This window comes from Lissotriton vulgaris, chromosome 1_1, assembly GCF_964263255.1.
Source record: "Lissotriton vulgaris chromosome 1_1, aLisVul1.2, whole genome shotgun sequence".
Classification (NCBI taxonomy): Eukaryota; Metazoa; Chordata; class Amphibia; order Caudata; family Salamandridae; genus Lissotriton; species Lissotriton vulgaris.
In genome coordinates, this window is record NC_141685.1 from 1,138,147,427 (window position 1) to 1,138,168,069 (window position 20,643).

General features: G+C 53.1%; 1 protein-coding gene across 2 annotated transcripts in view; it reads left to right on the plus strand.

Annotated features, from left to right (window-relative positions):
- The window catches only part of ANKRD52 (ankyrin repeat domain 52), a 430,239-nt gene that overhangs the window by 194,902 nt on the left and 214,694 nt on the right, over positions 1-20,643 (plus strand). For both annotated transcript variants that reach the window (XM_086963824.1, XM_086963825.1), the window contains exons 16-17: positions 7,612-7,723; positions 8,212-8,283. In XM_086963824.1, the coding sequence (XP_086819950.1) occupies positions 7,612-7,723; positions 8,212-8,283 (184 nt within the window). The remainder of the gene's footprint in view (positions 1-7,611; positions 7,724-8,211; positions 8,284-20,643) is intronic.

Below are 20,643 nucleotides of genomic sequence, written 5' to 3' on the forward strand. Positions count from 1 at the left end.
CCTAACGGAGGTGCTCAAGTCACCAACACACACGGCGGGCGCGCCATCTTCACGCACGTCGTCGGAAGAGACCCCGGCGCCATCTTGGAAAGAATCGAGATTGGTCGAAGTCTCTATTCACTCGATTCCAACGCCCTCGGTTCACCCAACGGTGGATTTGGCACCCGAGCTAGAACAGGAGACACTCCAGAGTGAGGAGTCCGACGAGGAACAGGAGGTTCACGAGGAACACCAGGACGTCCACGAAATCCGGGACGAAGTTATGTATCAGGGGCGCTCCCTGAACGTCGACACGGTGAACACCCCGATGATCTGTTTGCCACTGTCTCTGGTCAACGATTTGAAATCCCTGGTGCAGGACTATAAACAACGGTTTCCGGACGCCGACAGCGGTACCCAGGTGCCGGTCACCCAAGCGCAACCATCGGCCTCGCAACCTTCCGCTCCCCAGGCCCGTCCTCGGAACCAACCCCAGCCTCGCACTCGGCCGCAAACTCAGGCGGAGGACTCATCGGAAAGCGAGGAGGAGGAGACGGACTTAGAGGAAGGCGAGGTGCAAGACGTCGCCTCGGACCACAGAGACGACGATGCCGATGCTGCGTCATCACACCATTCGTCTACCCCGGCATCCCCGCGACCGCGCCACTCTGAGGCGGCGGACGTGGGAGGTTTCCACAAACTAGTGGACAGGGCTGCAAGGAGGTTTCACATGGCAGTGGAATCCACGGAAACGGAATGCTTCCTCCATGATTTCAAGGAACACAGCCAGAAATTGACCAAGTCTATTCCACTTATAGACTTTCTGTGGGAACAGGGCAAGAAACTGATGCTTACGCCTGCTTCGGTGCCTGCGGTGGTTCCGCGCCTAGACAAGAAATATAGGGCCCCGATCACCGCACCTGCCTGCCTGACCGGCCACCCCAAACCGGACTCGGTTGTGACTCAAACGGCCCAAAAACAATCCCGCAACCCCTCCTCGCCGCTGTCCGCGCCCCCTGACAAGGAAGGAAGGAAGCTGGACACCATAGGCAAACGGTTCTCTACCACGTCCGCCATGACCATCAAGGTGGCGAATTCCATCGCCCTCCTTGGCCGCTACAACCGCCAGCTATGGGAAGACATAGCCCCCTATCTACAAGGTCTGCCAGCCGCGGTCCAGGACGAGGTGAAAGCTCTTCTAGCGGAGGGACAGAACTCCGCGGCAGAAATCATCGACTGCGCCATCGACGCAGCCATGACGGGATTCCGCCAGTTGGCCGGGGCTGCCGTGCTCCGCCGCCAAGGCTGGCTCAGAGCAACGTCCTTTCGGCAGGAGGTCCAATCTAAGGTGCTGGACATGCCGTTCGATGGTCAATTCCTCTTTGGGGAGAAGATAGACGAAGCACTCCAGGCCATCAAGAAAGACACCGATACGGCGAGGGCTCTGGGCTCCCTCCAGTCCCGGAACCAATCCTTTCGGGGGGGCCGCTCCAGAGGTCAGTACTCCTACAGAGGTTCCTACCAAAATCGGTCGTCTTATTCCTACGGCAACAGGAACCAGCCCCAGCACAAACAACAGTCCCGACAGTCGTCCTATGGGAGGTCGTCCTTCAGAGGCAAATCCGCCAAGAAGGGCACTGGCGGCCGCCAGTGACCATTTACTCCAGCCAGTCCCACCACCGTCTCAATCCTTTCGAATTGGGGGAAAACTGACCCACTTCCTCCAAAATTGGCAAAAAATCACTACGGATCGGTGGGTACTACAAATAATTCAATTTGGACATTCCCTCGAATTGGTCAACACCCCTCCCAACACTCCTCCGCTGAAGCGTGCTCACAAACACCTGCACCTCCTTCTCCAGGAAGTATCCGCCATGTTGGTCAAAGGAGCCATCGAAAGAGTCCCAAAGTCCCAGAAGGGGAAGGGTTTTTATTCCCACTTCTTCCTAGTCCAACAGAAAGGGGACAAGTGGAGGCCGATCTTAGACCTCCGGGCGCTCAACGCCTTCCTGCGGAGTCAATCCTTCAGGATGGTCACTATCCAGGAGATCCTGGGAGCACTGGAAAGAGGAGACTCGATGGTCTCCCTGGACTTACAGGACGCCTACTACCATATCCCCATCCTCGTAAGGCACAGGAAGTACCTACGGTTCGAAATACCGGGCAGACATTACCAGTTCAAGGTTTTGCCATTCGGCCTCAAATCTGCGCCACGTATCTTCACGAAGTGCTTGGCGCCAGTGGCAGCCTTCCTGCGGCAAAGGGGTCACCAGGTGTTCCCCTACCTGGACGACTGGCTGGTGAAGGCGCCTTCCCCGGAAGGCGCGACGGCTTCATCCAACGCCTGCAGCGCTCTTTTTCAACAGCTGGGTCTGACGATCAACCTCAAAAAATCCTGCACTACCCCATCAACGAGGATCACCTTCCTAGGGGCTACCCTGGACACGAAGCGCGCGAAGGCTTTCCCCTCAGAGGACAGGACCAACAAAATACTGTCCCTGGCCGCGGCGGTGGCCAAGAAGCCTCGCATCAAGGTACGGACATTCACCTCCTTGCTAGGGATGATGTCTTCATGCATTCTCCTCATACCACACTGCAGGCTCCGCATGCGTCCCCTGCAGGAGGCGCTGGCGAGACAATGGAAACAGAGTTCCGGCTCCTTCGAGGTCATTATCACGATCACACCGGCCATCACAAAGGCCCTTCTGTGGTGGAGAAACCGAACGCACCTGACGGCCGGCTTGCAGTTCCTCCTGCCACCGGCACCACTGGTCATCACGACAGACGCCTCACTGGAAGGCTGGGGAGCAGTACTGTTGGACCTTCGAGTCAGCGGAAAATGGGACGCCCAGGAGAAACAACTACACATCAACCTACTGGAACTGAGAGCAGTGTATCTGGCTCTGCAGGCCTTCCTGCCACGTATCGGCACTTCCCCGGTGCTCGTCAAAACAGACAACACCACGACGATGCACTACCTGAACAAACAAGGGGGAACGCGATCTCTCTCTCTCTCACGAGAATCGCAAAAAATCTGGAACTGGTTGGTGGCGCACGGGCTCTCCCTCAAAGCGGAGTACGTTCCCGGGAAGGACAACACTATCGCGGACGCCCTCAGCAGACAGACCTCTCTCTCCCACGAATGGGAGCTGAACGGCGACACGGTAGCCCACGTCTTCTCGCAATGGGGGACCCCGAGGATCGATCTCTTCGCGACGGCAGGGAACGCCAAATGCCAAAGCTACGCAAGCTGGCATCCCCAACGGGGGTCGCTGGGAAATGCTTTTTCCATCGGCTGGTTCAGCGTGTTTGCGTACGCTTTTCCTCCGTTCCCGATGATACCGAGGCTCCTCCGGAAGATGAAGACGGAACCGTGCACCCTGATACTGATTGCTCCGTACTGGCCGAGACAACATCGGTTCTCGGACCTGCTTCGCCTGTCCATCAGGCCCCCGATTCACCTGCGACAACACCCGAACCTCTTAACGATGTCCGGAGGCCAGGTACACCACCCGAACCTCCGTTCGCTCAACTTATCGGCCTGGCTCCTGAGCACCGAGAGTTCGGAGACCTAGAGATCCCGCAGGACTGCAGGGCAGTACTAGCCAAAGCGAGGGCGGGCAGCACGAACAAGACCTACTCGCTGAAGTGGAAGAGGTTCTGCCTGTGGTGTTCGGAACACGACTTACACCCCCTCCGGGTCACCCCGGTACAGCTGCTACCGTACCTCCTCCACCTGGCTCAATCGGGGCTGGCTCACGCCTCCATTAAGGTTCATCTGGCTGCGATTTCTAGATTCACCAGGACCCCATCTGGACCCTCCCTATGGTCCAGTCGACTGATAAAGCAATTTCTGAAAGGGCTCTACAGATCCTTTCCGAGGCCTCGGAAAGTCCCTCCAACCTGGCAGTTGAACTTGGTGCTCAACCAACTCATGAAACACCCATTCGAGCCCATACACCGGGCCTCACTCAAACATCTTTCCTGGAAAACGGCACTCCTGCTAGCCCTGACGTCAGCCAGACGGGTCAGCAAACTTCAGGCGCTGTCTATTCAGGAACCGTATCTCCAATTCAGGCACGACCGAGTGGTACTCAGGCCCAACCCTAAATTCATTCCTAAGGTGCCGTCGGACTTTCATCTGAACGAACCAATTGTCCTCAAGTCGTTCTTTGCGGACCCTTCCACAGCAGCGGAAAGGGCGCTGCATTCCTTGGACCTTAAAAGGTGTCTCAAATTCTACTTGGACAGGACCAAAGACGTCAGGAAGTCTTCTCAACTCTTTGTAGCCTACAGCAACCCGCGCATGGGGTTGCCCTTGACGAAACAGAGCATCTCCCGCTGGATTTCTTCAGCGATTGCTTTCTGCCATGATCAGGCCGGACGGCCTTTGACGGACCGAGTGGCTGCCCACTCTACCAGAGCGATGTCAACGTCAGCGGCGCTCTTCGCTGGAGTGACGATCCTGGACATCGGCCGAGCGGCGACCTGGAAGTCCCCGCACACCTTTTCCAGGCACTGCTGCCTGGACATCGAACTGCAGAAGGACGCTGCAGTGGGACAAGCGGTGCTGCGCCATCTCTTCCAATAAGGTGAGCCTTACCTCGTCCCGCCATCCAGGTATGCACATTCTTCATGGTCTTTGTTTATCTCTGCTATATGCATGACTGTATATTACCATGTTTCTCTCACATTGTCTGTGATTTATACAGGCCTGCTGGTTGTGGGAATGTGCTTTACCACTATGCATGTATAACTGCTAACTACTCTGATTCAGGCATGTGAATCTATGAAAGACACCCAAATACTGGATAAGAAATGCGTTACTTACCTGTAACAGCAGTTATCCAGTATTGGTGTCTTTCATAGATTCACATGCACCCCTCCCGCCTCCCCGGTAAGGACTCACGTACCTCTATGTCTACATTGCGACACCCTATCTGGGTGCGTACGAAAATCTGAGGGACTGAGGCTCCTCCCGGGAAGGTTCTAGAGGGAGGTCGGAGCTGATTGGCTAACGATGAGAGTTCGGTCCTTTTTACATAAGGACGTGGAAAGGCCCCAAAGGGGAGGCCCTTCGGCCTATATTCTCTATGTATGTCCTTAGGACATTACTTTTTTATGTACCGGAGGCTCCCGTCTCGGCGACGGGGAATGATTCAGGCATGTGAATCTATGAAAGACACCAATACTGGATAACTGCTGTTACAGGTAAGTAACGCATTTCTTCAACATCGTCAAAGAATTTACCAACCCCACCACCGGCTCCAACGACATCACTCCCTCCCAAGACCTCTACGTACGACTCTTTATCCTCTTTCTTCCACAACAAAATTGCCGACATACATAACAGCTTTGAAAACCAGGCCGAAGACAAGTCAACTCTACCCTCCCCCAAACCAAAAGAGCACTCTCACAACCTCTGCGCCTGGAACCCAATCACTACTGAAGACACCATCCGCCTGATGAACTCCATCCACTCAGGATCGCCAACCGACCCATGTCCCCACCACATTTTCAACAAAGCAGACTCCATCATCGCACCCCATCTCCGCGATATCATCAACTGTTCCTTCAACTCCGCCACCTTCCCGGAAAGCTGGAAACACGCCGAACTCAGCGCCCTTCTGAAGAAACCCACAGCAGACCCCTCTGAACTTAAAAACTACTGCCCCATCTCACTCCTCCCATTCCCTGCCAAAGTCATTGAGAATGCCGTCAATAATCAGCTTGCCGCCTTCCTTGAATCCAACAATTCCCTCGACCCCTCACAGTCTGGATTCCGAGCAAAACACAGCACCGAAACCGCCCTCATCGCTGCCACAGACGACATTCGAACGCTACTGGACAACGGAGAAACAGCTGCCCTCATCCTACTCGACCTCTCCGCCGCCTTCAACACAGTCTGTCACAGCACCCTCATTCAACGCCTCAGCAACGTCGGAATACAAGGGAAAGCTCTGGACTGGATCACCTCGTTCCTAACCGGAAGAACCCAGAGAGTCCGCCTTCTCCCATTCAATTCAGAGGCCACCGAAGTCATCTGCGGCGTACCACAAGGATCATCTCTCAGTCCCTCCCTTTTCAACGTTTACATGAGTCCCCTCGCATCCATCGCACGACAACACAGCCTCAACATCATCTCCTACGCAGACGACACCCAACTCATCCTCTCCCTCACCAATGACCCAAGTATCGCCTAAACCAATCTCCACGAAGGAATGAAAGAAGTAGCCGAGTGGATGAAAAACAGCCGTCTAAAACTAAACTCGGACAAAACGGAAGTACTCATCCTAGGATCATCCCCCTCTGCCTGGGACGACTCATGGTGGCCTCCGGCCCTGGGTACAGCACCCACTCCCACAGATCACGCACGTAACCTGGGCTTCATCCTAGACTCCTCCCTCTCGATGACCAGACAAGTCATCGCAGTCTCATCGTCATGCTTCAACCTACTACGCATGCTCAAAAAAATCTTCAGTTGGATTCCCACCGAAACAAGAAAGACAGTCACCCACGCACTGGTCACTAGCCGACTGGATTATGGAAATACCCTCTACGCCGGAACCAAAGCCAAACTTCAGAAAAAAACTCCCAACGCATCCAAAACGCCTCCGCTAGACTCATACTGGACATCCCCCGCCAAGCTCACATCTCCGGCCACCTGAAAGACCTCCATTGGCTCCCCGTCAACAAAAGAATAACTTTCCGCCTCCTTACCCACGCACACAAGGCCCTCTACGACCTAGGACCTGAATGCCTCAACACGCGACTGTCCTTCTGCACACCCAACCGTCAACTACGATCTTCCAATCAAGCCCTCGCCGCAATCCCGCGCATCCATAGGTCCACCATGGGAGGAAGATCCTTCTCCTACCTAGCGGCCAAGACCTGGAATTCTCTCCCCACTCACCTCCGCCTCACACAGAACCACCTAACCTTCAGAAAGCAACTAAAAACCTGGCTATTCGATAAATAATGCAACCACCCCCCTCAAGCGCCTTGAGACCCTTTAGGTGAGTAGTGCGCTATACAAATTCATGAACTTGAACTTGTCCCCCATTGTCCACATCCCCACCAACAGCTTGCGCTCTGTGTGGGCTCGACCCTGTACAGTCGAACCGGGGTAGAATACTAGTACGTGTCTACTTTTGGGAGGGTTTCGGTAAGAGCGTTGCTACTAGCTGTGTGTCCGGCTCTATAGAATAGATCTTCCCCCATTCTTTAGCACTCAATGACCTCCCCAAATCCTCCTCCCACCTAGCCTGTCCGGCATTGTGTGTGGGCTTATTACGCAGTTGTAGGATTTAGAGCTTCAGGAGTGAGGGGAACTCTGGATGAGGGACTAGAAAAAGAAATGTGAGTGATAGAGGAAATAGCGCTTTCAGCCTTAGGGAGTTATTCAGTGAGATCAGCTTCTCCAAAGCAGGGAGTTGCGCCATAGACCTCTGTGTATAGGTGCTTGGCTTCTCTAAAATGAATCTGTGTTTAGTTGAAGTGATTGCCCAATTCACTTGTACTTGATTCGGCATTCCGGAAAAATATTAATTGTTGTGTTTGAAAACCGTGATTGTCTGCTGGATCTCCCTCATATGTTGGTGCACATCTTATATCACTTTGTTCTATTTGCAGTTGTTTAGAGTTTTTGCTGGACAATGGTGCTGACCCTTCCCTCCGAGACAAGCAGGGATACACTGCGGTACACTATGCAGCTGCCTATGGCAACAGACAGAACCTTGAACTGGTGAGTTATTCCTGACTTTGGAGCATGAGTGTTTGAAATTGAATCTGTTGCGATCGTAATTTTAGTCCCAGACCTGGTGCAGCTATGTTCACACTAACACCCGCCAGTAATTTTCCGTCTTGGATCTTGCATCATCTACTACTGTTCTAAACACACCTTATCTGTAGAGCAGCAATGGAAATGCAGTGGTACTCCAGTGATAAAGTTACATGTCTCAGGTGCATCACGTTCACATAATTTTGGCTGCTCAGATAACATCTTTGTTATGTTTTCTGCTATTGTAATTGTGTACTTGCAACTTCTTTCTGTCTTTAGTTGGGCCGTTGTGGTTTATTTCTAAAGACACGATATGCGCCTACTTTCAGAGAACCTCCTTTGTCCACACCTCCCACTATTGGCGCTTTCTTCAACACCATGATATGCAGTCTAAGAGCCTCATTGTTGGATGTTTGTGGAGGGCTCACAGTGTTCATTATCTCTTCTTCCAGCTCCTGGAAATGTCCTTTAACTGCTTGGAGGATGTGGAAAGCACCATTCCAGTCAGCCCTCTGCACTTAGCTGTGAGTATGAGCACCTCTGTCTGTGAGGGGTCGATGATAGTGAGGGAGGGCCTACTCCTCATGGCTTACTCTTCGGAAGTGATCCCAGTATCTTGATCTTCGATGACCCTGATATACTTAGCCAGGATTTTTCAGGTGTAATTTATTATTTTTGTACGTTGAGGGGAAGAATTTCAGGGTGCTATAATGAATGTGTACCTCATAAGTCTTATCCCTCTATATATTCTTGTTTGTGTAGGTAATTGAATGTTCGAGGCATATGAGCTGCAGGTTGTACAGGTTGTACACTATGCATAGATCACCATCTGGTGTTGGGCTCGGATGCTTGCACTTTGTTGTTGTCTTGGAAGAGTCTTTTGTAGTCACGAGATAGGTGACTCCTCCCTTGGGCGATAGTGCGCATGGGCATCAATTCCATCCTTATATTGTTTTTTTCTGCCATCGGGTTCAGATGTAACTTTTGCGCTCCGGTTCGGTACCGTATTTTCAAACCTTTTCGACGCGCAAATTATCTACAACTTGAGGGTATTGTTTTCGATCGCGTGATCTTCAACGCGCATCTCAACTACTCGATTCCAGTCGTAGACGCGGACCGCTGGGCCTATCTGCGCCTTTTGGGCCTACAGCTCATGGAAAGGACTCCATTCAAAAAATGCCCCCAGTGTGGAGCGAAATTCCCACATAGTGAACATCACAAGGTCTGTAACCTGTATCTCTCGCCCGAGCACGACAAGAACAATTGCCAGGCCTGCGCCTCTTTTCGATCCAAGAAACCATCCTTGATCAGCAGGCCCGACGACACATCATAGCGGAGCGAGCAGCTCCGGCACCAGTGGACATCTTCGACGAAGGCCCCAATGTGTCCCGGAGGAGGATTCTGAGGACCTGAAAATCATCTCCGAAGCAGATGACTCGGACGACCACATCACTCCTGGTCAGTGAGTGAGTACAACTGCCCCTACCCCAACTCCACCTGAAAATAAGAAGGCCCTGGTCAAGGCTTCGCCTGCTGGCCTGTCGCAACCAAAAACAAGCTTCAGATGCCCCGCCCTCGGGCCCGGCACTGAAGATGAAGGACAAGCCTTCCGGTAGCTCGGGACCGAGCAAACCGCATATCAGTGTCCAGCAGGCACCTTTGGCACCGAAGACAGGAGAGCAACATACTCCCAAAAACAAGTCGTCACCGACCACCTCTATGCCGAAAGAAAAACCATTGGATCCGAAGCCAAAGCCTTCGGAACTGAAAAAGACTTCTGTCTCCAAAGCCAAGCGAAAGGCCCCCCAAACCACCACCTAAGGCATCGGAGCAGTAATCCAAACCCCGCTCTGACCGAAGAAGTCTGCACCGAAAGCGGTTACCGAAGAAGAAGAACTATTTCGACCAGATCCTGTCGATCCCAAGCAGAAGAAACTCCCTATAGACCCCAAAACAGGACGTGTGGCTCTTGTTCCACACAACAAGAGGAAGCTGGTCACACCAGACACTCCTGCCGTACATGTAAAGAAAAAAAGACTGTGCCACTTCACCTATAAGACCCTCTTCTCCTGTTCTTCCTCCTGAGCCTGTTCTTCCTCCTGAGCCTGTTCTGCCTCCTAAGCCCGTCTCTCCTCCACAGCCTCCAAAACTCCCACCTCATTCACCACCACCCCGGATGATGATGATAATTTAGGGGGTAGGGAGGCAACAATGACCCTTTCACTGACCCTGATGATGACACAGACACACCACAGGACAATTGGGACGATTATGATGACCTAATAGATCCCCAGACCTCCCTGATCCCCAGCCATATCCAACAAAACCATCTCCCCCAGATGACAATATTGGCTTTGTTCAGCTTGTAAATAGAGCTGCTGTCTATCATGGTGTTAAGATGCATTTAGACCCTGCAAACAAGGACTTCCTTCTAGACATCTTCGAACAGTCACACAAAACTGTCCAAATACTGGCAATGCTAAAAGGAGTCATTAAACATACCCGGTAAGAGCTAGAATTATCCAGTATTTGGGTGTCTTTCATAGATTCACATGCCTGAATCATTCCCCGTCGCCGAGACGGGAGCCTCCGGTACATAAAAAAGTAATGTCCTAAGGACATACATAGAGAATATAGGCCGAAGGGCCTCCCCTTTTGGGGCCTTTCCACGTCCTTATGTAAAAGGACCGAACTCTCATCGTTAGCCAATCAGCTCCGACCTCCCTCTAGAACCTTCCCGGGAGGAGCCTCCGTCCCTCAGATTTTTCTACCGCACGTTGTGCTAGGGAGTCTCCAACCTGAGCTCTTCAGGTTTTCCAAAATTCGAAGTCTCAAACTTCGCCGAAGTTCACTTTGTACGAAAAGGATTTTTATCCTATCATCGACTACATGTCGGAATCTAATAAGAAAGCTTCGTCCATGGCGGACTCACAGAAGAAAGCCCTCCTAAGGGCCTGTTCCTCCTGCGGCAAGCAGCGGATTCAAGCGGAGGACAAGCACGACCTGTGCTTATATTGCCTGTACCCTGACCACGTCACTGACAAGTGTAGGGTGTGTAGAGCCTTCCCAAAGAAGACGGTTAAGGAAAGGGAAACTCGCCTTCGCGAATGGCTCGACAGGCTTAAGGTCCGAGACACTCTGGAATCTTCCGAGGGTAGTGTCTCCGCGACCTCCAAAGTCTCCAAGAAGAGACCCAGGGTGCAGTCCCCTGGAGAGACAGACACTCCTCCCAAGAAGGCGCACAGGAAGCCTTCGGAGGCACGCTCCACCACCTCCTCCGTGTCTGTTAAGGATGGCCAGAGGTTCAAGAAGCCCGCTCCATCTACTAAGCGGACCACCTCAGTCACGACCACTGTGTCGACCACTACGGCCTCATCGCCCTCCGCGACGGCCACAACGACCACCACTGCGTCCTCAGGCGCACCGGTCTCCTCGACCATTCCTCTGAAACCTTCATCCAATACGAAGGCGGCCTCTTCGTCACCTAAGAGGTCTAAATCTACAGGTACGCCTTCGCCGAAAACACCTCATACCGAAGGCTCGTCACCTAAGACGTCGAAGTCAAGTTCGTCTCCTAAAACGTCGAAGTCAAGTTCAAAAACCACAACTTCGACAAAGGTATCTCAAGTCCAAGGCCCTACCATCAGTAAGGCGGCGACACCCTTATCCCCGCAAAATTTGATGCCATTGACCCTGACGGAGGTGCCCAAATCACCAACACACATGGCGGGGGCGCCATCTTCACGCACGTCGTCGGAAGAGACCCCGGCGCCATCTTGGAAAGAATCGAGATTGGTCGAAGTCTCTATTCACTCGATTCCAACGCCCTCGGTTCGCCCAACAGTGGAGTTGGCACCCGAGCAAGAACAGGAAACACTCCAGAGTGAGGAGTCAGACGAAGAACAGGAGGTTCACGAAGAACACCAGGACGTCCACGAGATCCGGGACGGAGTTATGTATCAAGGCAGCTCCCTGAACGTCGACACGGGGAACACCCCGATGATCTGTTTGCCACTGTCTCTGGTCAACGATTTGAAATCCCTGGTGCAGGACTATAAACAACGGTTCCCGGACGCCGACAGCGGTGCCCAGGTACCGGTCACCCAAGCGCAACCATCAGCCTCGCACCCTTCCGCTCCCCAGGCCCGTCCTCGGAGCCAACTCCGACCGCAAACCCAGGCGGAGGACTCATCGGAAAGCGAGGAGGATGAGACGGACTTAGAGGAAGGCGAGGTGCAAGACGTCGCCTCGGACCACAGAGACGACGATGCCGATGCTGCGTCATCACACCATTCGTCTACCCCGGCATCCCCGCGACCGCGCCACTCTGAAGCAGCGGACGTGGGAGGTTTCCACAAACTGGTGGACAGAGCTGCAAGGAGGTTTCACATGGCAGTGGAATCCGCGGAAACGGAATGCTTCCTCCATGATTTCAAGGAGCACACCCAGAAATCGGCCAAGTCTATTCCTCTTATAGACTTTCTATGGGACCAGGGCAAGAAGCTGATGCTCACGCCTGCTTCGGTGCCTGCGGTGGTTCCGCGCCTAGACAAAAAATATAAGGCCCCGAACTCCGCACCTGCCTGCCTGACAGGCCACCCCAAACCGGACTCGGTTGTCACTCAGGCGGCCCAAAAACAATCCCGCAACCCCTCCTCGCCGCTGTCCGCGCCCCCGGACAAGGAAGGAAGGAAGCTGGACACCATAGGCAAGAGGTTCTCCACCACATCCGCCATGTCCATCAAGGTGGCAAATTCCATCGCCCTCCTTGGCCGCTACAACCGCCAGCTATGGGAAGACATAGCTCCCTATCTGCAAGGCCTGCCGGCCACGGTCCAGGACGAGGTGAAAGCTCTTCTAGCGGAAGGACAAAACTCCGCGGCAGAAATTATCGACTGCGCCATCGACGCGGCCATGACGGGATTCCGCCAGTTGGCCGGGGCTGCCGTGCTCCGCCGCCAAGGCTGGCTCAAGGCGACGTCTTTTCGGCAGGAGGTCCAATCTAAGGTGCTGGATATGCCGTTCGATGGTCAATTCCTCTTTGGGGAGAAGATAGACGAGGCACTCCAAGCCATCAAAAAAGACACCGACACGGCGAGGGCTCTGGGCTCCCTCCAGTCCCGGAACCAATCCTTTCGGGGGGGCCGCTCCAGAGGTCAGTACTCCTACAGAGGTTCCTACCAAAATCGGTCGTCCTATTCCTACGGCAACAGGAACCAGCCCCAGCATAAACAACAGTCCCGACAGTCATCCTATGGGAGATCGTCCTTCAGAGGCAAATCCGCCAAGAAGGGCACTGGCGGCCGCCAGTGACCATTTACTCCAGCCAGTCCCACCACCGTCTCAATCCTTTCGAATTGGGGGAAAACTGACCCACTTCCTCCACAATTGGCAAAAAATCACTACGGATCGGTGGGTACTACAAATTATCCAATTTGGACATTCCCTCGAACTGGTCAACACCCCTCCCAACACCCCTCCGCTGAAGCGTGCTCACAAACACCTGCACCTCCTTCTCCAGGAAGTCTCCGCCATGTTGGTCAAAGGAGCCATCGAAAGAGTCCCGGAGTCCCAGAAGGGGAAGGGTTTTTATTCCCACTTCTTCCTGGTCCAACAGAGAGGGGACAAGTGGAGGCCGATCTTAGACCTCCGGGCGCTCAACGCCTTCCTGCGGAGTCAATCCTTCCGGATGGTCACAATCCAGGAGATCCTAGGAGCACTGGAAAGGGGAGACTCGATGGTCTCCCTCGACTTACAGGACGCCTACTACCATATCCCCATCCTCGTCAGGCACAGGAAATACCTACGGTTCGAAATAGCGGGCAGACATTACCAGTTCAAGGTCTTGCCGTTTGGCCTCAAATCTGCCCCACGTATCTTCACGAAGTGCTTGGCGCCAGTGGCAGCCTTCCTGCGACAAAGGGGTCACCAGGTGTTCCCCTACCTGGACGACTGGCTGGTGAAGGCTCCTTCCCCGGAGGACGCGCTGGCTTCCTTCAACGCCTGCAGCGCTCTTTTCCAACAGCTGGGTCTGACGATCAACCTCAAAAAATCATGCACTACTCCGTCAACGAGGATCACCTTCCTAGGGGCGACCCTGGACACGAAGCGCGCGAAGGCTTTCCCCTCAGAGGACAGGATCAGCAAAATACTGTCTCTGGCCGCGGCGGTGGCCAAGAAGCCTCGCATCAAGGTCCGAACGTTCACCTCCTTGCTAGGGATGATGTCTTCATGCATTCTCCTCGTACCGCACTGCAGGCTCCGCATGCGCCCCCTGCAGGAGGCGTTGGCGAGACAATGGAAACAGTGTTCCGGCTCCTTCGACGACATTGTCACGATCACACCGGCCATCATAAAGGCCCTTCTGTGGTGGAGAAACAAGACACACCTGACGGCCGGCTTGCAGTTCCTCCTGCCGCCGGCACCACTGGTCATCACGACCGATGCCTCACTGGAAGGCTGGGGCGCAGTACTGTTGGACCTTCGAGTCAGCGGCAAATGGGACGCCAAGGAGAAACAACTACACATCAACCTCCTGGAACTGAGAGCAGTGTATCTGGCTCTACAGGCCTTCCTGCCACGTATCGGCACTTCCCCTGTGCTCGTCAAAACAGACAACACCACGACGATGCACTACCTGAACAAACAAGGGGGAACGCGATCTCTCTCTCTCTCACGAGAATCGCAAAAAATCTGGAACTGGTTGGTGGCGCACGGCCTCTCCCTCAAAGCGGAGTACGTTCCAGGGTAGGACAACACTATCGCGGACGCCCTCAGCAGGCAGACCTCTCTCTCCCACGAATGGGAACTCAACGGCGACACGGTGGCCCACGTCTTCTCACAATGGGGCACCCCGAGGATCGATCTCTTCGCGACGGCAGGGAACGCCAAATGCCGAAGCTACGCAAGCTGGCATCCCCAACGGGGGTCGCTGGGAAATGCTTTTTCCATCGGCTGGTCCAGCGTGTTTGCGTACGCTTTTCCTCCGTTCCCGATGATACCGAGGCTCCTCCGGAAGATGAGGACGGAACCGTGCACGCTGATACTGATTGCTCCGTACTGGCCGAGACAACATTGGTTCTCGGATCTACTTCGCCTGTCCATCAGGCCCCCGATTCACCTGCAACAACACCCGAACCTCTTGACAATGTCCGGAGGCCAAGTACACCACCCGAACCTCCGTTCGCTCAACTTATCGGCCTGGCTCCTGAGCACCGTGAGTTCGGAGGCCTAGATATACCGCAGGACTGCAGGGCGGTACTGGCCAAAGCGAGGGCGGGCAGCACGACCAAGACCTACTCGCTGAAGTGGAAGAGGTTCTGCTTGTGGTGTTCGGAACAAGACTTACACCCTCTCCGGGTCACCCCAGTACAGCTGCTACCGTACCTCCTACACCTGGCTCAATCGGGGCTGGCTCACGCCTCCATTAAGGTTCATCTGGCTGCGATTTCTAGGTTCACCAGGACCCCATCGGGACCCTCCCTCTGGTCCAGTCGACTGGTAAAACAATTTCTGAAGGGGCTCTACAGATCCTTTCCGAGGCCTCGGAAAGTCCCTCCAACCTGGCAGTTGAACTTGGTGCTCAACCAACTCATGAAACACCCATTCGAGCCCATACACCGGGCCTCGCTCAAGCATCTTTCCTGGAAAACGGCTCTCCTGCTAGCCCTGACGTCAGCCAGACGGGTCAGCGAACTTCAGGCGCTGTCCATTCAGGAACCGTATCTCCAATTCAGGCACGACCGAGTGGTACTCAGGCCCAACCCTAAATTCATTCCTAAAGTGCCGTCAGACTTTCATCTGAACGAACCAATTGTCCTCAAGTCGTTCTTTGCGGACCCTTCCACAGCAGCAGAAAGGGCGCTGCATTCCTTGGACCTTAAAAGGTGTCTCAAATTCTACTTGGACAGGACCAAAGACGTCAGGAAGTCTTCTCAACTCTTTGTGGCCTACAGCAACCCGCGCATGGGGTTGCCCTTGACAAAACAGAGCATCTCACGCTGGATTTCTTCAGCAATTGGTTTCTGCCATGATCTGGCCGGACGGCCTTTGACAGACCGAGTGGCTGCCCACTCGACCAGAGCGATGTCAACGTCAGCGGCGCTCTTCGCTGGAGTGACGATCCTGGACATCTGCCGAGCGGCGACATGGAAGTCCCCGCATACCTTTTCCAAGCACTACTGCCTGGACATCGAACTGCAGAAGGACGCTGCAGTGGGACAAGCGGTGCTGCGCCATCTCTTCCAATAAGGTGAGCCTTACCTCGTCCCGCCATCCAGGTATGCACATTCTTCATGGGTTTTTTCTGCTATATGCATGGCTGTATATTACCATGTTTCTCTCATGTTGTCTGTAATTTATGCAGGCCTGCTAGATGTGAGAATGTGCTTTACCACTAGGCATGTATAACTGCTGGCTACTCTGATTCAGGCATGTGAATCTATGAAAGACACCCAAATACTGGATAAGAAATGCGTTACTTACCTGTAACAGCAGTTATCCAGTATTGGTGTCTTTCATAGATTCACATGCAACCCTCCCGCCTCCCCGGTAAGGACTCACGTACCTCTATGTCTACATTGCGACACCCTAGCTGGGTGCGTACGAGAATCTGAGGGACGGAGGCTCCTCCCGGGAAGGTTCTAGAGGGAGGTCGGAGCTGATTGGCTAACGATGAGAGTTCGGTCCTTTTACATAAGGACGTGGAAAGGCCCCAAAAGGGGAGGCCCTTCGGCCTATATTCTCTATGTATGTCCTTAGGACATTACTTTTTTATGTACCGGAGGCTCCCGTCTCGGCGACGGGGAATGATTCAGGCATGTGAATCTATGAAAGACACCAATACTGGATAACTGCTGTTACAGGTAAGTAACGCATTTCTTCTCAATCCCAGGATTGACAAAAAATATAAACCTGCCCCAGATGATCCCACCTACATCACAGGGCAGCTACTTTTAGACTCACTAGAGGTAACTAACGCTAGAAAACGCGCCAACTCTCAAACCTCCGGTGACGCACCACCTCCGGATAAGGAATCTAAGTTGTTAGATGCCTCTGGCAAGAGAGTTGCTGCCCAAGCAGCTAATCACTGATGCATAGCTAACACCTGAGCATTACTTGCTCGGTACGATAGGGCTCACTATGACCGACTAAAAACCCTATTACAACATTAACCTGATCAATACAAAACCCAGGCAAATGATTTAATTTGAGGGCAAATTTATTACCAACGCATCAATCAAGTGTGCCCTTGACGCAGCAGACCCAGCATCTAGGTCCATTAACACTAGTGTGCTACTTAGACGACATGCCTGGTTACGCATTTCAGGCTTTAAACAGGAGGTATAAACAACTATCCTCAACCAGCCTTTCAATCGGGAACAACTTTTTGGACCGGCTGTAGACACCACTCTAGAGAAGATGAAAAAGGACACGGAAACTGCTAAATCCATGGGAGCATTACAGTCTCCCTCCCTTTCGTCGCATCTTCTATAGAGGAGCATCCAAAAACATTGGAACAGAGACCGCCCCCTCCTTCCTACAAAAACACCACGCAAACATCCCCCAACGGAGGATATTTTAGAGGCGAATACAGGGGAAATAAAAACAAAGGGAGAGGCCGAGGTAGCAACAACACACGCGCCTCTCCCACTAATAAATAGACCATATCACTCCAGTTGAGGGAGACTCTCACAGTTCCTTCCTGTCTGGGATTCCATCACAACAGACAAATGGGTAAGACAAATTATCCAGTATGGTTACTGCCTGCACTTACAGCAACTCTGCCCACCGTACCACCCAAACGGCGTCCAATGTCCACGGAACACCTCGCACTCCTAAAACAGGAGGCTCTCTCACTGCTTCAAAGGCACACAATAGAAACAGTTCCTTTACAGTATCAAGGAACAAGGTTCTCGCTGTATTTCCTAATCCCCAAAAAGGACCAGACACTAAGGCCAATACTCTACCTCAGACCCATCAATCTTTATATACAGTCAGATCATTTTCATATGATCACTCTCCAACAGGTCCTCCCTCTGCTGCATTAAGGCAACTTCCTTGCCACGCTAGATCTCAAGGATGCCTCCAACTCCACCCTCCAACTGCAACTCCACCCTCCAACTGCAACTCCACCCTCCAACTGCAACTCCACCCTCCAACTGCAACTTCACCCTCCAACTGCAACTCCACCCTCCAACTGCAACTGCAACTCCACCCTCCAACTGCAACTCCACCCTCCAACTGCAACTCCACCCTCCAACTGCAACTCCACCCTCCAACTGCAACTCCACCCTCCAACTGCAACTCCACCCTCCAACTGCAACTCCACCCTCCAACTGCAACTCCACCCTCCAACTGCAACTCCACCCTCCAACTCCACCCTCCAACTCCACCCTCCAACTCCACCCTCCAACTCCACCCTCCAACTCCACCCTCCAACTCCACCCTCCAACTCCACCACACCCTCCAACTCCACTCTCCAACTCCCCCACACCCTCCAACTCCACCCTCCAACTCAACTCAACTCCACCCTCCAACTCAACTCAACTCCACCCTCCAACTCAACTCAACTCCACCCTCCAACTCAACTCAACTCCACCCTCCAACTCAACTCCACACTCCAACTCCAACTCAACTCCACACTCCAACTCAACTCCACCCTCCAACTCCAACTCAACGCCACCCTCCAACTCCAACTCAACTCCAACTCCACCTTCCAATTCCACCTTCCAACTCCACCCTCCATCACTCAGGGGCACCACCACATCACTCTGGGACACCACCACATCACTCTGGGAACACAACCACATCACTCTGGGAACACAACCACATCACTCTGGGGACACCACCACATCACTCTGGGGACACCACCACATCACTCTGGGGACACCACCACATCACTCTGGGGACACACCACCACATCACTCGGGGACACACTACCACATCACTCGGGGACACTACCACATCACTCGGGGACACTACCACATCACTCGGAGACACCACCACATCACTCAGGGGCACCACCCCATCACTCAGGGGCACCACCACATCACTCAGGGGCACCACCACATCACTCAGGGGCACCATATCATCACTCAGCACCACAACAGCGCTGTCCTTGCTTGCTACCAACAAGCATTGCCATAGCCAATAGGACTTGCATTAGGAAAGTGTAAGCTATTGGCTTTGCGAATAACAATGCTATTAATTTATATATTTTCAAAGCCAACACATATTAAAAAAAAATGTGTCATTTAAAATGCCAATAGCTTACACTTTCCTATTGTGAGACCTATTGCATTGCAAATGCTTGTTCCAAATGTGGGGGTCAACCAGACATAGATCTGTTCGCCAGACACACAAATGCAAAATGCCCAAACTTCGCCGCCAGGTTTCCACACCCGTTGTCCAAAGACAATGCAATCGGGATGAACTGGTCAGGCAGATTTGCGTGAGCTTTTCCGGCACTCCCACTGATTCCCCATGTAATACGCAAGCTCAGACAACAGTCTCTCAAGATAATCCTGGTGGCTCCTGTGAGAAGGTGGCCTGATATGCAGTGCTCACTATTCTAGTGAACACTATGTATCAGTCCAGCAACCCTTATTGATGATTGGTTGTAAGTCAACCTTATAGACCAGCTATCCTAGTAGCGTGGATACGAGCAGTCTAAGGCTAAAGACTCGAGAGGGCGCGTTAAGCCAGCTGTTTACCACACATATACCCCTTGAATACCAAGTGAAAGGACACCACACAAGTGTTATGAAAATAACAGTTATTTATTTAAAGATCACAACAGCCCTGTACTCTTTATGAGGACAGGGTACTAAGCACAAACCAAAACTCTTACAAAAATACTTAAGTTAGCACAGTATATACAAATGCCCGAGGGGCACGGAAAACCATATACTCTGAAAGTGGAATGCGAAATTCCTAGCAGGTAAGTACAGTACTAATAGCTTTTGGAATCGCTAGGACTTGACTAGGGAATCGTTAGATTATGTCTAGGAGGCCTAGGGGACTCGGGTGCAGTGTGTGCACTCTCACGCGAGATGCGGGACAAAAGTCTATGGTAGCTAGGAATTAGAAAGTTAGTGTTCTCGGGCGAACCCGACCTGGTAGGGAGAAAACGAAAGTAGATTCTGACCCTTGGATAGTGAGGCTATGCTGGGGCACCGAAATGCCGAAGTTACCTAGCCCAGGGGCTGCAGCTGCATAGGTCTGAAAAGACGTCGGGAATCCTTGTAGACGGACCAGGAGCCGGAAGAAAAGATGCTGGCCGGTGACCAGTGAAGAAAGTTCAGTCGGATCCAAGCCTGGATCTTGAAGATAGATGACACCTGAAAGCAGAGGGGACCAAGTTCGAGACTACTAGCCAGTAGTCAGTGGGCACCAGGAGGGCACCGGATGGTAGCCACCTCGACTAGGTGAGTGGGTGACGCTTGACTCGAAGATCTCACGGACCAGGAGGCGTTGTCGGCGACCAGGATGGAGGATCGAGCTGTCCCACGAAGATAGAAGCTGTCGGCGTCGCTGGACCCAGGATTGGGCAACAAAGCCTTGGCAAATTCAAGCCCACGCGGTGGACCTAAAATGGCGTCTGGAGTGGACCAGGAGGGTCCGGGGTGCCTCTCTTGAAGAAGGAAGCAAAGGCCAGCCTGGAGCAACCAGACCAGCAGTCGTGAAGTCGTTGGGCGTCGTTCAGAGGGCCACAAGCCAGCCGGCTAGTAGCCAAACAACGCGGTGCACAGCAAACAGCAGAAGGGCCCCACGCAGATCGTGGAGATGCAGGGGGGCTGATCTTGGGTGCTGGAGCTGCGCAGGGTCGGGGCTTCTCGGACCCCAAAGCACTCACCAGTGGAGGACACGGTGGGCTTGCAGTA